At 38.2% G+C, this 15,166-nt stretch overlaps 1 protein-coding gene across 1 annotated transcript in view; it reads left to right on the top strand.

The window, feature by feature from the left end:
• LOC150076598 (uncharacterized) overlaps nt 1–6,613 on the top strand; it is a 461,481-nt gene extending 454,868 nt beyond the window's left edge. The window contains exon 14 of the mRNA XM_090387387.1: nt 6,470–6,613. Coding sequence (XP_090243513.1) covers nt 6,470–6,613 — 144 coding nt within the window. The remainder of the gene's footprint in view (nt 1–6,469) is intronic.
• The last annotated feature ends 8,553 nt before the right edge of the window (nt 6,614–15,166 follow it).

Raw genomic sequence — 15,166 nt, 5'->3', positions numbered from 1 at the left:
TACACAAACATTCTGACCTGACTTGTGGCATTACTTCAGCATGTTCCTATATTTGTCTAACAAATCATCAGATCATGCATGCTTGATATCATTAGTCCTCACATGAATAATAAGTCTTTTAACCCCCTTAAAATCTGACAGTCTATTGATGACATTGTTAATAGTTGCTCACGGCAGACAAACCCCAGTTCTAGTCCACCTATCCTTATTACAAAAAATATTTCCTGTTTCCCTGACAATCGATCTCCTAATAGAACTAATAGTTTTGAATGGATTGAGCTGTATCAATGTTGATGGTATTCTTCCTCTTGCTCAGATTCCAAATCTGAGAGGGCATAAACTGAAATTGAGGAAACAGTTGTCTAATAGATGTGTGGAAATTTGCCTTTAGCCAGCGGGTGGTTGATTGCTAGATCAAACTTTCATCTGTCATTGTGGAGGTTGACAGCTTAAATAAATTCAGGGCAGAACTAGACAAACATTTGGAATGACTAGATGAGTGAAGTGGGAATGGGTTTTCCTTTTTTTTTTTTTTTTGCTGATGCTGTATAAGCTTGCTTCTGGATGTTATTATTATTATTATTATTATTATTATTGTTATTAGCCATATGGTGCAAGGAAGCCTGAGGTTTATACTGCACCAGCCACAAAAAAAAAAAAAAAAAAAATTCTGAATTACCCTGAGAGAGAGGAATCACCAAGAAAGAGAAGAATGATGATATCCAGCTCAGGACCCTGGGTGTGCCAAGCCCATACTCACCAGATGTGAGCCTCTGGGCTGAATGTATTTCATAAAGATGATATGCTATATTACATGTTGTTATTTGGTTTTAAGGAGCATTAGCAACTAAGGCCATATTGCTCCAGGATATGTGGTGGTCATTCCCTGACCTTTCCGCATCCTCCGTATTTGGTAGTGATGGGCTCGAACCCCGGTCTAATCAAGAAGCGTGTGCTATGCACTGCTGCTCCTTCCCACCTGGCTAGGGAGGTGCCGCTAAATTACATGCAAAAGATAGCCCTACACCATATTAAAATCTAATCTATAACATGTTTCTTTATATTCTTCAATGATTCCAAGCCAGAGACATTTAAAACTTTATTGTTACAGCAGCTAAACTGAATGTTAACAATTGCCTTTATATATATATTTTTTTGAGGCAGTATATCTATTTGAGATGTGTAAGATGGATAACACTGACCATGTCTGTTACCCTAGACCCATATGTAAAACCATTTTTATGGTTTATTTTTACATAAGGAACTTTATCATCCATGCTTTTCTGTTTGCCTAACAAATATGGAGATACTCTTACATTTTAAAGCATCAAGGTCGAAATGATTTTCTAATTAAAAAAATAAGGTGTTATTTTGTCTAACTGACCCTTCTAAGTGTACAGTAGCACAGTCAGGTGCTTTGTACATCTTTTTCTCATCTTTGAAAGGACCCTAACATAATTTTACTAGGTAGCAGACTGTAGTATAGTGCTGTTAACACTGGATATCTTCTGGTGTTTAGAAATGCAAGGCCTGGCAGAGAAGGGGTACTAATTTACAATTTTGCAATTAACTCAGATCTGGTCAAAGTTTTTATACTTTTATGTCTTCTTTCCTTGTTTTTAAAAGTGAAGCTTGAACACTTAAAATTTAAGTTTGACTGAGTAGCAAAATCATCAGCCTTTGTCATTGTCATAGGTACGCTGAACAAATTGCTAATGTTATTCATGCATGAACTGTTGATCACAAGCAAATAGTTGGAAAAAACAGTGCACCTGGAACTTTGTGTAGAAACCCCCCCCCTCACTATATTCTGGTCTGTCACTCACATCTGAAAGCTGCTGCTTCTATTCTACATAAGCTGCTTCTATTCTACATATTTTTGCATCATATGCCTCTTCTAATGCTAATTTCCAGTACAAAGTCTAAGAAGCCTTTGAAGCCCCTCTGCATATCAGAAGAATGATGTTACTATTTAATTACACAATCAAGATTCAAAGCCTGTCCACTCATCCTCTTTGGTCAATACTTAATGATTCAGAGTTTATGATCTATTGTAGAAACAAACCGCAGGTAACACAACACAGCGGCAACCCCCAAGGCAGAATGCACTGGTCCCACAGGAACTAGTAGTTGTTGGTGACTCTATTGTCAGGGAAACGGGGAACATGCTTTGTTCCCCGTTTCAGATAGGTTGAACAGGACCAGGGTATGTCTGCCAGGGGCAAAGGTTTATGACGTTGTAGAGCGGATATCATCTTTTAAGGCACAAACGGTGGTATTGTTGTACACGTTGGCACTAATGATATTAAGAGTAGGAGACCTCCGGAATTACTTAACAAGTAGAGGTCACTGTTGAAAAAAAGCCGTGAATTAGGGTTGAATTTGAAAGTGTCTGCAATTCTGCCCAGACACGATAGGAGGGAGTATATGATGAGAGCCCTGTCGATCAATTCGGCCCTGGAAGGATTGTGCAAGGCTCAAGGGGTAGAATTTTTTTCAGCCTCCTCTGTACTTGTTAACAGGAGAGACTGCTTCTACAGGGATGGGATACACTTAAATAGAAAGGGTGCAAGAATTTTTGCTGATGCTATCGAGGCAGTGTTAGGTGGGTCAGAAAACTGCTAGATTGGGGGGATACAAGGACTAATAGATTAACAGTAGCCACTGGCAGAGGTGAAAGTGATTCTTGCACTGCTTCTATTGGAATGAGCCGCAGCCTGGAAAATAAGATGCAGGATATTTCAGAGACTGCTGGGAATCATTGGGGTACAAATAAACACATAGGTTGTGTTAGGGTAGCTAAGAAAAAGAACAGGTGCATGTATACTTGCGTGTACACCAATGCTAGGAGTTTAGTAAATGAATTTGAGGTATTGCTTAAAACATCAAAGGCAGATATTGTGGGGATTTCAGAGACGTGGTGTCACACAGATATAAGGAATGCAGAACTGGAATTGGGGAGTACAATGTCTACAGAAAGGATAGATAGGATAGGAAGGGAGGAAAAGTTATGCTATTAGTTAAGAAATACATAAAATCCAAGGAAGTGAAGCCAGTCGACATTGCTGGACAGTGCAGTGTCGAGTCAGTTTAGTGTGACATAAGCATTGGGAGATCAAAATTGAGAGTAGGAGTGTGCTATAGGCCTAATGACTCTGATGAGTATAATAAGAAACTGTACGGGGAAATAGAGTGGGCCAGTAAATCAGAGAGTCTTATAATGGGGGATTTTAATTTCCCAGATATTGACTGGAATTTGGGGGCTGGTCACTCACACACTAGCAAGGCTTTTGTGGATTTATTGGATGATTGTTTTTTACATCAGCATGTTCAGGAGGCAACTAGAGGGAGTACTACTCTTGATTTGATTATCAGTAGTGATTCTTCATGCATTAAGAATCTGCAGGTAAATGAACCACTAGGCGGCAGTGATCACAGTGTGCTGAAGTGGGATTTACTCAAAGAGGTAACTACCATTAGGGGTAAAGGGAAGGGTTATTGCTTTCGTAAAGGCGACTAAGATGGACTGAAACAGTATTTAAATTCTATACAGTGGGACCAACTGATGATGTTACCAACAGCAAATTCAAAATGGGAAGCATTCAAACAACTTATCTTGGAAGCTTGGATAAAGGGGTGGTTGAGGGGGAGAAGACAGAGAGTGGTAATCAATGGACACTGCTCATCGTGGACTAATGTTATTAGTGGAGTCCCTCAGGGTTCAGTATTGGGTCCATTATTGTTTTCTATATTTATAAATGATATTGATGATGGTATATCAAGCTTAATGTCCAAGTTTGCAGACAATACGAAGGTTGGCAGGGTTGTCAAGGACACTACTGACACTATGCTACTGCAACAGGATCTGGAAAGGTTGAGCAGATGGGCTGAGGGGTGGCAAATGAAGTTTAACATTGACAAATGTAAAGTACTACATATGGGAAACAGCAACCACAGAGCAACATATCAACTCTGTGGTACTACACTGACAGTGGTAGAGAATGAAAGGGACCTGGGGGTGGTTGTGCAGGCAGATATGAAGTTTTCTGAGCAGTGCAGATGGGCTGCAAGAGTAGCTTATGGTGTATTGTCGATGATATATAGGAATTTTTCAAGAGGGATAAGGAGGTGATTATTCCCTTGTATAAGGCAATGGTCAGACCGCACCTAGAGTACTGTACACAGGTCTGGAAGCCTCATTTTAAGAAGGATATAGAGATGCTGGAACGAGTACAGAGAAGGGCAACAAGATTAGTGAATGGAACAAAGGGGTGCTCTTACGAAGAAAGGCTTACGTTTTGCAAATTACAGTGTCTGGAGACTAGACACCGGTGAGGTGATCTGATAGAGGTGTATAAAGCCTTGAATGGTTTGAACATGCTCAATGCTGATGGGATTCTTCCTCTTGCTCAGAATAATCACCTGAGAGGGCATAAATTCAAATTGAGGAAAGACAGATGTAGGATATATGTGAGGAAATTTGCCTTTAGCCAGCGGGTGGTTGGTTGCTGGAATAGACTTCCATCCCTTGTCGTGGAAGTTGATAGCCTAAATAAGTTTAAGGCTCAGCTGGACAGGTATTTCGAACAAACAGAGGGGTGAAGTGGAAGTAGTTATTTTTTATTTATTTATTTATTTGTTTTTTTTTTTTTTGTTTTTGGCTGATGCTGCATAAGCTTGCTTTCTTGCATCAAATGCCTCTACTAATGCTAATGCTAATTGCTGCTATTGATAAAGGGGTGGTTGACGGGGAGAAGACAGAGAGTGGTAATCAATGGACACTGCTCATTGTGGAGTAATGTTATTAGTGGAGTCCCTTAGGGTTCAGTGTTGGGTCCATTATTGTTTTCTGTATTTATAAATAATATTGATGAGGGTATATCAAGATTAACATCCAAGTTTGCAGACAATACAAAGGTTGGCAGGGTTGTTAAGGACACTACTGATGCTATGCTGCTGCAACAGGATCTGGAAACATTGAGCAGATGGGCTGAGAGGTGGCAAATGAAGTTTAACATTGACAAATGTAAAGTACTACATATGGGAAACAGCAACATTAGAGCAACGTATCAATGCTGTGGTACTACACTGACAGTGGTAGAGAATGAAAAGGACCTGGGGGTAATTGTGCAGGCAGATATGAAGTTCTCTGAGTAGTGTAGACAGGCTGCAAGAGTAGCTCATGGTGTCTTGTCAATGATATACAGGAATTTTTCTAGCAGGGGTAAGGAGGTGATTATTCCCTTGTATAAGGCAATGGTCAGGCCACACTTTGAGTACTGTATACAAGTCTGGAGGCCTTATTTCAAGAAGGATGTAGAGCTGCTGGAAAAAGTACAACAAGAAGGATGTAGAGCTGCTGGAAAAGGGCAACAAGATTAGTGAATGGAACAAAGGGTTGCTCTTATGAAGAAAGGCTTAAGTTTTGAAAATTACAGTGTCTGGAGACTAGACACTGGTGAGGTGATCTGATAGAGGTTTATAAAGGGTTGAATGGTTTGAGCATGCTCAGTGCTGATGGGATTCTTCCTCTTTGCTCAGAATAATCACCTGAGAGGGCATAAATTCAAATTGAGGAAAGACAGATATAGGATAGATGTGTGGAAATTTGCCTTTAGCCAGCGGATGGTTGGTTGGTGGAACAGACTTCCATTCCTTGTTGTGGAAGTTGATAGCCTAAATAAATTTAAAGCCCAGCTGGACAGGTATTTCGAACGAACGGAGGGGTAAAGTGGAAGGTGTTTTTTTTTTTTTTTTTTGGCTGATGCTGCATAAGCTTGCTTTCTTGCATCATATGCCTCTACTAATGCTAATGCTAACTCGGTCAGTGGTTACAGGAACTATCAAAAACTGGAAAATCTTCACTTCAGTAAAGTTTTCCAAGATCTCATAAACCCAGAAAATCCAGGTTCGATCTTCATACTTACTGACTTGTGAAAATTACTTCAAGCAGCAATGAAAACATTATCTAGCAGGCAATAATACCCAGTAATTATTATTATCCAACTTTGTTAAAATTTGTATTGATGTATCAGATGAAAGTCTGAGAGTGAGTTGGATGCAATAGTAGCACTCCGAGACCACCATTTCTCTATTGCTTCCAGCAATGTGGTCATTACACTGCTAATTACATGCTATAAAGCTTGCTCTAGAAAATTTTCCACCTTTTAGTCCGAAAGAACATGATATGCATAGACTCACAAAGTGCTCTGTTAGCTATTCAGATCACCCCCCCTCCCCACCAATACATCCAATAATAAAGCTCATCAGATCAGACTCATCTCAGTGAGCATCGGCAGATCTTTACCAACTACCTCACTACCTGTGTGTGTTTGATACTTTTGGTCAGTGTATTAAGGAAGAAATATAGGAGCTGTGTACCTGCATAGTTATTCAGGTACACAGTTTCATTATTTACTGCATGTTTACTTCAAATATTAAAGAACTAAATAAGGAATTTATTTTATAGGTTCATTCTTCTCCATATCGATACCACATGACTTATCTCGGGGCTTGTCGACTGGCTGCTTCAGATAGTTTTTCAAAGATATGTGTTTCAAAAAAAGAGTGGAATATTAAAGGGCCAAAGTGCTTGATGAAGTGGCATCTATAAATACAAGAATTGTTTGATGCATTGTGTACATTGAATCAGATGATTAATACCACAATATCTACTGTATATAAATTAATACTTGCAACAGAAGTTTGAGTGTGTAAAGTTAAAAGTTTGCAAAAGTTGCATTAAATGTTAATATATTTTATTCTGTACATAAATTTATATTTTGCTTTAAATTTGAAAAACTAAGTTGAAACAAAATATAGCTTCTTATTTTATGACACTGTTGTTTTATTTATGCAGACCAGAAATATTTGATTTATCCAAATTCTGATTGAAAATCTTTCAGCATTTAACTGCAGCCAATCCCCGACTTACATAAGGGTTGTGTTCTACTGAACTCTACGTAAGTCGGAATTTCCTTTAATGCTTGTGCAGCACTCACTGCTGCACAAACATTAAAGGAAATCTTTTGCTTCAATCCAATGCATGCTGAATTGGATTGAAGCAAAAGAAAAATGTTCGAATGTGTAACTAGAAATGTTTATTCAATTTTTTTATTTCATGCGCAGGAAAATTTACAAAAGTGTACAAAATTACAAAGATGTATAATTACTAAAATTTTACTCTAATGATACTTGAACCTATTAAACCACACATTGCTTGCCACAAACTTTGCTTGGGGTTTGCCATACTTATCCTTAATATCTTCATAAATTCTTCTTGCTTTTGCTTGAATGGCCATTAGACTCAGGGTCACTCACTTCTGAATATGATTTTCCATCCATATTATTAATAGCATTTCCATATTCAATATAGCACCTTTAACATGTTATTTTATGATCGCACGCTGTCCTTTAATAGTATATATGCACGCTGTCCTTTAAAATAGTATTCACTGTTGAAGCAGCAAGACCTAATTCCCATGCAATAGATGACAAACTTTGTACTTCTTAATCATTTTCACCTTCATTTCTAAATAAATTTTTTGTTTCCTAGCACTGCCACCACTTGCACTTTCAATTGGTCGCTTTCCCTTCATTGTAATAAGTAAATAGAATGAAGAGAAGATTCTGAAAATTTATTTAAGCTTTTTATATGATTGAAGATTTCAATGAATGGGAAACACATTTCCCCATAATAATGTAAAAACCCACAAAATTCCAGCTATTGGTATTATCGCAAATGCAATAAGATCGAGTTCATTACCCATTTATAATAGATTGCACTAACAGAAAAGCCCAATAAACTGAAAAGTGCAAATTGTTTTATGGTAGTGACCTTAAGAAATGTGCTTTAGAAAAATACCACAAAGGCATTCAAAATTGATTCTTATAATGGAACATAAGATAACTATGAAAGTTTAGTAAATTCACCAGCCGGAACGTGTAGCCCTTCCTGAATAGTAGCATTTGTAAATGTGTGTTAGCTGTATGTTTTATTTTTATATTCTCTAGTCAAAAGTGATTTTTGTGTTGAGCTTATTTGATATAAACTTATATAAAACTAATACAATTATTTCCATTATAAAAATTACCTTTTAGAGAGTTATATAGCGAAAATTTCAACTTCCGATATCTTGGAACAAATTACCATAAAAAAAAAAATAAATAAAAAAAAAAATAAATAAAAAAAAAAAACAATGTGTTATTGGGCTCCCATTATGATATTTTCACAATATCTCTGTTTATTCCTACTGAATGCAATACATGTTTCCATATATTTTTCGGTTTGCTCTGGCTGGCAAAAACTTACGTAAAGTTTGAATTTACATAAGTCAAATGTTACGTAAGTCAAGGAGTGCCTCAACTCATTGAGCTTAGATAAGTGGTTAATACTAGGCAATTTTGAAAAATCAGTACAATTGTTTGGAAGATAGTTAGTGCAGTATCTCTTCAAGAGATAGCTTGATTTGGTTTTGACCAAAAATTAATTTTAGAATTTAAACACTGTTTTCTTGATTAAAAGAAAGAGTGAAATTTAGCTTCAGGAGCCAAATTTTTTAAATGCACCTGAAAAGACAATTTTGTAAAAGTTCATTCAACTGTATTATAATAATGTAAATAAAAAAAAAATGTATAAAAACTTGGTGCATTGAGCTATATTCATATGAATTATCTTTAAAAACAGCAGGGGGTGGGTGTAAACCCTTAAGTTGTCTTCACCTATTGCATTCAGTAATATCCAGTTTCTAGATAACATTTGACTTCTATTTATAATAACCTGTAAACTTAACCTTTAACTTTGTACAAACATATCTATAACATCCATCCAATAAGCTGGATTTCTCACCCAAGATTATTTTATTTCTTCAAACTACTAAGACCTCGTGTGCCAAGCGAATTCGAGGTCAAACGATATTTATGCAATCCATAGAGTGATCTTCAAAAGCGACTAAAGTTATTTCTAAGTTCCTACTTTTCTCTTAGCAATCTTGTTTTTAAAACCATTCTATACTTGAAAAGCCACAAGTTAGAACACAGAAAGGAAACCCCTCCTTTCTTTATTTATCCGTATATTTCTAGTTCACTAACCAACTAACACTTAGCCTCCTAGCGGCACTGCTCCTGCCTCACTGTGGCGGGGCTGGAAACCTTGGCAGATAAGTCCTCTAACAAAGCCCAAAGAGACAGAAGACTGACCTAATGGAGCATCCCTGCCCATCTTTCTTAATTTTCTATTCTTTAAATAGTCAGCCTATGAGTAAATTGTTTCCCTTTGTCATACAGAAACATCTGGAGGGTATTGCAGGATCTACCAAGACGGTGAAGAGACTGCAATCAAGAGACCTTTTAATAGAAACCACGAATCAAAGACATTCTGAAAAGCTTTTACAACTAACAAGCTTTGCTAGAATTCCTGCAAAAATATCTCCTCATGCAACCCTAAATTCATCTAAGGGTGTCATATCTAGTTGGGATTTATTAAATGTCACAGAGGAGGAAATAACCCAAAGACTGCAGGGACAGAATGTAATTGAAGCAAAACGAATAATGATTAAAAAGATAATCAACTGGCACCTACCAGAAATATTATTTTTACCTTCAATATGCCCTCCACTGTAAAAGCAGGTTATTTATTTTGTTGCATTTGCACCTACATTCCCAATCCTTTAAGATGTTATAAATGCCAAAAGTATGGCCATTCTGAAGCTGTATGTAGAGGAAAATCCATCTGCCCAAACTGTGGATCCTTGGACCACATACAAAATGACTGCACAGCTACAAAAATGACCTGTCCAAATTGCAAAGGTGACCATCCTGCATATTCCAAGACATGTGGAAAACAGAAAAAAAATAGTAAAATACAAGGTTGAGAACAAAGTCAGTTACCAAGAAGCGAGAAAACTAGTTGCACCAACTATAAACCAAAATATTACCTATGCAAATGCTGTAAAAAAATATCAAGCAGTCTCCGTTCAAACTGATGTCACAGTCCCTACTAATAAATCAGTTTCTGATTGGGCTAGAAATGTGCCCTCTGAGCTACAACAAACTGTATGTAAGCAACAATCCAAGACCACAGACCAAGCAAATAATACTCCTCTGACAATACCAGCAGCATCTCCTCCTCCAGTGATTGCTACCACATCTCGTATTACAAACTCAAATGATATGAAAAATATTCAGGACACAACCATGGACACAGATGGCACACCTATACAGGAAGATCCTATTTTAGAAATCCATGCTGAAGAAGAAGAAATGGACACTGGTCGGCCAGTTTTCCTAAAAAAAAGACAAGCAAAAATTGGAATGTCATAAACCAGTCACCTTCAAAAAGCAGTCAGAATCAGCTCCATTAACTAAAAACAAATCCGCGCTGGGAAAACCTCTACAACACCCGTCGGACTGCCAACAAACCTTTTGGTATTCGCATTCAAGGGCTGCTGAATGAGCTCAACTTGGCGGTAGACAACGTTGCCCAGTCACCAAGGCAATTCTTTCCACCCTGGTATGCTTATTTTCCAACTTGCGACTTCTCCCTTAAGATCTGGGAGAAGGCTACGACACCGCCATCTGTCTACCAGCAACTCTTTGCATCACATAGACAGCAGTATTCTGACTTTCTGCCAATCTATACAGATGGCTCAAAGTTAGAATGTTATGTGGGATCTGCTGTTGTGCTCCCTCACAAAACATTATCCTATAAGATCCCACATGAAAGTAGCATTTATACTGCGGAGTTGCGTGCTATAGAAACAGCCCTAGATCACATTAAAAATCACGACTACCAGAGGTATGTGATTTATTGCGATTCATTAAGCGTGTTACAGGCTCTAGTATCGGTGGGGTATAACCCTCATCCGACCCTGTCCAGGATCCGGCACATTCTATTTTCTCTTGTAGAATTGGAATTTGATATTCGCTTTTGCTGGATCCCAAGCCACATTGGGATTCGGGGAAATGAACTAGCTGATACCGCTGCCAAATCAGCCATTTCCCTGGATAGTCATTGCCTGTTAGTCCCCTATACAGACTACAGGCAAATAATACGCTCTAGATTATATTCCCAATGGCAAGATTCTTGGCACGGACAGACCACAAATAAACTACGTCATATTAAGCCTGCAATTATGCAATGGCGGTCCAGTTTACGCAGGGTCCGAAGAGAGGAAGTTGTTCTTGCTAGGCTCTGCATAGGTCATAGTCATCTAACCCATTCCTACTTGCTGAGGGCGGATGACCCAACTATGTGCCAGATGTGTAATGTTATTTTAACCGTCAGTCATATTTTAATAGAATGTCCTGCATTTATAGAAGCACGGCGCTTGTGTTTTACCGCTTTTAATAATTTGACTGAGCCATTTACACTCAGTCAGTTAATAGGCGACAGAGACAACATGTCTGACGTTTTTAACTTTTTACATTCTATTAATTTTTATACAAAGATCTAAGTTTTATGCTTTTAATTACTACCTCTTTTACCAAAAAATTAATTGCCTGACGTGGTAGCCTTGGCTACCAAAATTTTTAGTAGCATTTTAAACGTGACTTGGCGCATTATGGTCTTAGCTGCCAATGCGCCATAAAAAATCAAATCAAATCAAAACTAAAAACAAATAATGCCTTGTATTTTACAATGGAAGTGCAGAGGCTTTAGTTGCAATACAGACAATATCTAAGATCTAATTAATAGATTTTCTCCAGTTGCCCTTTCTCTTCAGTTAATTTACCTAACCTTGCAAATTTCTCCTTCAATAAAGAACTATTGCCTTTATCGAAGAGATCGAACTACAGCTAATGCTGCCCATGGTGGTGTGGCAATCCTAGTAAATTCAAAGATCCCAACTAAATATATACCACTTCAAATGGAAATTGAAGCTGTTGCTGTTTGTATAACTCTCCATATTGCAGTAACACTTGTCTCAATCTACCCACAGCCAAACTATTTTTATTCTTTAACAGATCTTGAAGGCCTCTTCATACAGATACCTCCACCAACTGTATATTAGAGGCCTTTCATGGGCACCACCCCTTATGGGGCACTACTAAATTAGATAGACAGGGTTGACTAATTGAAAGCTTTTTAGAGGCACTCAATCTCACCATACTGAATACACCTCAGCAATAGATCTCACAGTTTGTTCTCCGGTACTGGTTACATCCAACCATACAGTTGTTTTTGTTGTTATTTGGTTTTTAGGAGCATTAGCAACTAAGGCCATATGCTCTGGGGATATGCGGTGGTCATTTCCTGACCTTTCTGGATCCTCCGTATTTGGTGGTCACGGGCTCGAACGCCGGTCTAATCAAGAAGTGTGTGCTACGCACTAATGCTCCTGCCCACCTGGCTACGGAGGCACCTCCAACCATACAGTGGTACGTAATAAATAATCACATGGGCAAGTGACCACTTCCCAATAACATGCAACTTCTTGATAGCACTGACTCCTCTAACTCAACCCTGCAGAAAATGGAAATTTGCCCAAGCAAACTGGGCAAAATTCCAGTCATCAATATATTTTGATGAGGGAAAAATCTGTCTCCGGCCTATTGATGATGTGACAGAATACATCACGTCGCATCACCTAAATGTGGCCAAAGATGCAATACCATTATCTAATCCCCCGGGCTGAAAGCATTATAATTATTAGTGGAATGAGGAATGCACAAAAGCAAAATATAAAGCCTGGAATTTGTTTCGGCAATATCCAACCACAACCAATCTGATAAATTATTAGAAGTCAAAGGCAAAATCACGTTTCATGCAAAGGCAAGCCAAGACGGAATCCTTGACCAGTTTTGCATCCAGCATTAGCAGAAACACTGATAGCAAAGTAATTTGGAAAAAAATTAGACAGCTTTCTGGTAAGTTTCCAGCTACACCTTCACCAATCCTCTCCTGGAATGGGCAAGAGCTATCTAATCCTTCGGATACAGCTAATGCTTTGGGCAATACATTTGCTGAAATCTCAGCAGCATCAGCTTATACTACATATTTTCAGTGAATTAAAAACGCATCAGAACAGCATTCTATTAACTTTAAAACTGCCTGTCTTCTGCTGTATGACAAACCTCTGCAATATTCTGAACTCTTGCATGCTATTAGAACAGCCCACAATGGTGCTGCCAGACCGGATGGGATCTATTATGTTATGTCCCAACATCTTGATGACAAAACTTTGCACCTCCTCCTGGTCTTTTACAACCATATTTTTTTAGAAAATACTTATCCAGCTTCTTGGCATCATTCTACTGTTTTGGCATTCCTAAAACCTGGTAAAGATCCAACCAACCCCCATAGCTACAGACTGCTACCTCTCTCAAGCTGTCTTAGCAAAATCCTTGAAAAAAATTGTCCACAGTAGACTCGTCTGGATCATAGAGTCAGAACATCTAATGGGCCATACTTAATATGGCTTTCGTCAAACAGGTCATGCTTGGATCTTATGGTTAAGGCTGAATTTGCCATTTGTCATGCCTTTGTTAAATGCGAACACCTAGTAATCTATGGAAACCATATAGAGAAGGCTGGCTTTTGACACCACCTGGTGGCATGGCATACTTAGAGATCTTTACTCTTTTGGTCTATGGGGCAAACTTTCTATATTTGTGAAGAAATTTCTACATACTAGATCATTTCAAATTCGATACCAGCATGCCCTTTCTACAACATTTATTCAAGAAGGTGTTCCTCAGGGATCAGTACTGAGTGTCACTCTTAGAATAGATTCAATCACTAAACTTCCAAATACAGTAGAAACTTACCTTTATGCAGATGACCTTTCTATCTCCTGCCATTCCCAAAACATGAGATCTATTGAAAGAGAGCTTCGAATATCACTTAATAAAATACAGCAATGGGCCAGCCTCAACAGCTATCGACTCTTGCAGCAGAAAACAGTTGCTTTCCATTTCTGTAGACAAAACAAATTTCACCTGGATCCTGAACTTTAAATCTTTAATATATCCACCCCAGTCACTAATAACATCTGATTTCTAGGATTAATCCTAGACAATAAATTAAACTTCTTAGATCATATTAAAAATATGTGCTTGCTGTCTAAAAAAGTTGAACATACTCAGAGGCCCCGAGTGCGAAGCGATAGTGTCCAAGTGATTTTCCTAAGTGATATATAGTGATCTTTCTCAGTGATTTCGTTCTGCTTCTTAGTTGCTAATGTGTCAATAAAACCCAACAACCAACCAACCATCGTTCTGCTTTCTTTCCAGTGCTTTTCTCATCCTCATTTCTTTGTAAGTGGTTTTGTACTTAGCAGATCCCAAGTAAGAACCCAGAAAGGAAAATCACCTTTCTTTTCCTAGTATATTTATTAATTTTTGCATTACAAACAGATCCCAAGTAAGAACCCAGAAAGGAAAATCACCTTTCTTTTCCTAGTATATTTATTAATTTTTGCATTACAAACTAACTTCTCCAAATGCTTGGCCACTAGGTGGCACCGCTCCTGCTTCCATGTGGTGGGGCCAGAAACCTGGGAGGAAAAGCTCTCACTCCCAGGGCTAAAAGGAGCAACAATGGACTGTAATGCATGTCCACCAATAGAGCCAACAGGCTCTCAACATACTGAGACCAGCAGAATGGAAGATTATCTCAATCTTCCAAAGAGAACGAAAAAGGACTCTAACAAATCAGAACCACCAGCTTTTCTGATTATACATTCCTTATCGACTCAGCTGCTAAGCAGACTCTCTCCCTTTGTCATTCAGAGATGTCTCGAGAATGCAGCAGGTACACTGAAAATGGTAAAAAGGCTCTAATCAGGAGATCTTTTAATTGAGACCACTCAAGCAAGGCATTCAGAATTATTACTAAAAATGTCATCCATAAGCGGAATCCCAATCAAAGTCTCACTGCACCTTTGACTCCTCAAAAGGAGTAATAAGTGAGTGGGATTTATTGAATGTGGCCGAAGAGGAGATAGTCATGGAATTACTAGAACAGAAAGTAACTCAAGCAAGAATTATGATATGGAAGGATGACAGACTTGTTCCAACACCTAATATTATATTGACCTTCAGTACACCAAATTTGCCGACCTCAGTTAAAGCAGGCTACCTAAAATGCTGTATCTGACCATGCATACCTAAACTGCTGTATTTGAGCATGCTCAATGTTAATGGAATTCTTCTTGCTCTGAATAAT

The sequence above is a fragment of the Mastigoproctus giganteus genome, chromosome 13 (genome assembly GCF_048544385.1).
Source record: "Mastigoproctus giganteus isolate SK-2022 chromosome 13, ASM4854438v1, whole genome shotgun sequence".
NCBI lineage: Eukaryota > Metazoa > Arthropoda > Arachnida > Uropygi > Thelyphonidae > Mastigoproctus > Mastigoproctus giganteus.
Note: the sequence above shows the minus strand (reverse complement) of the source record. Positions and strands in the feature narration are given on the sequence as shown.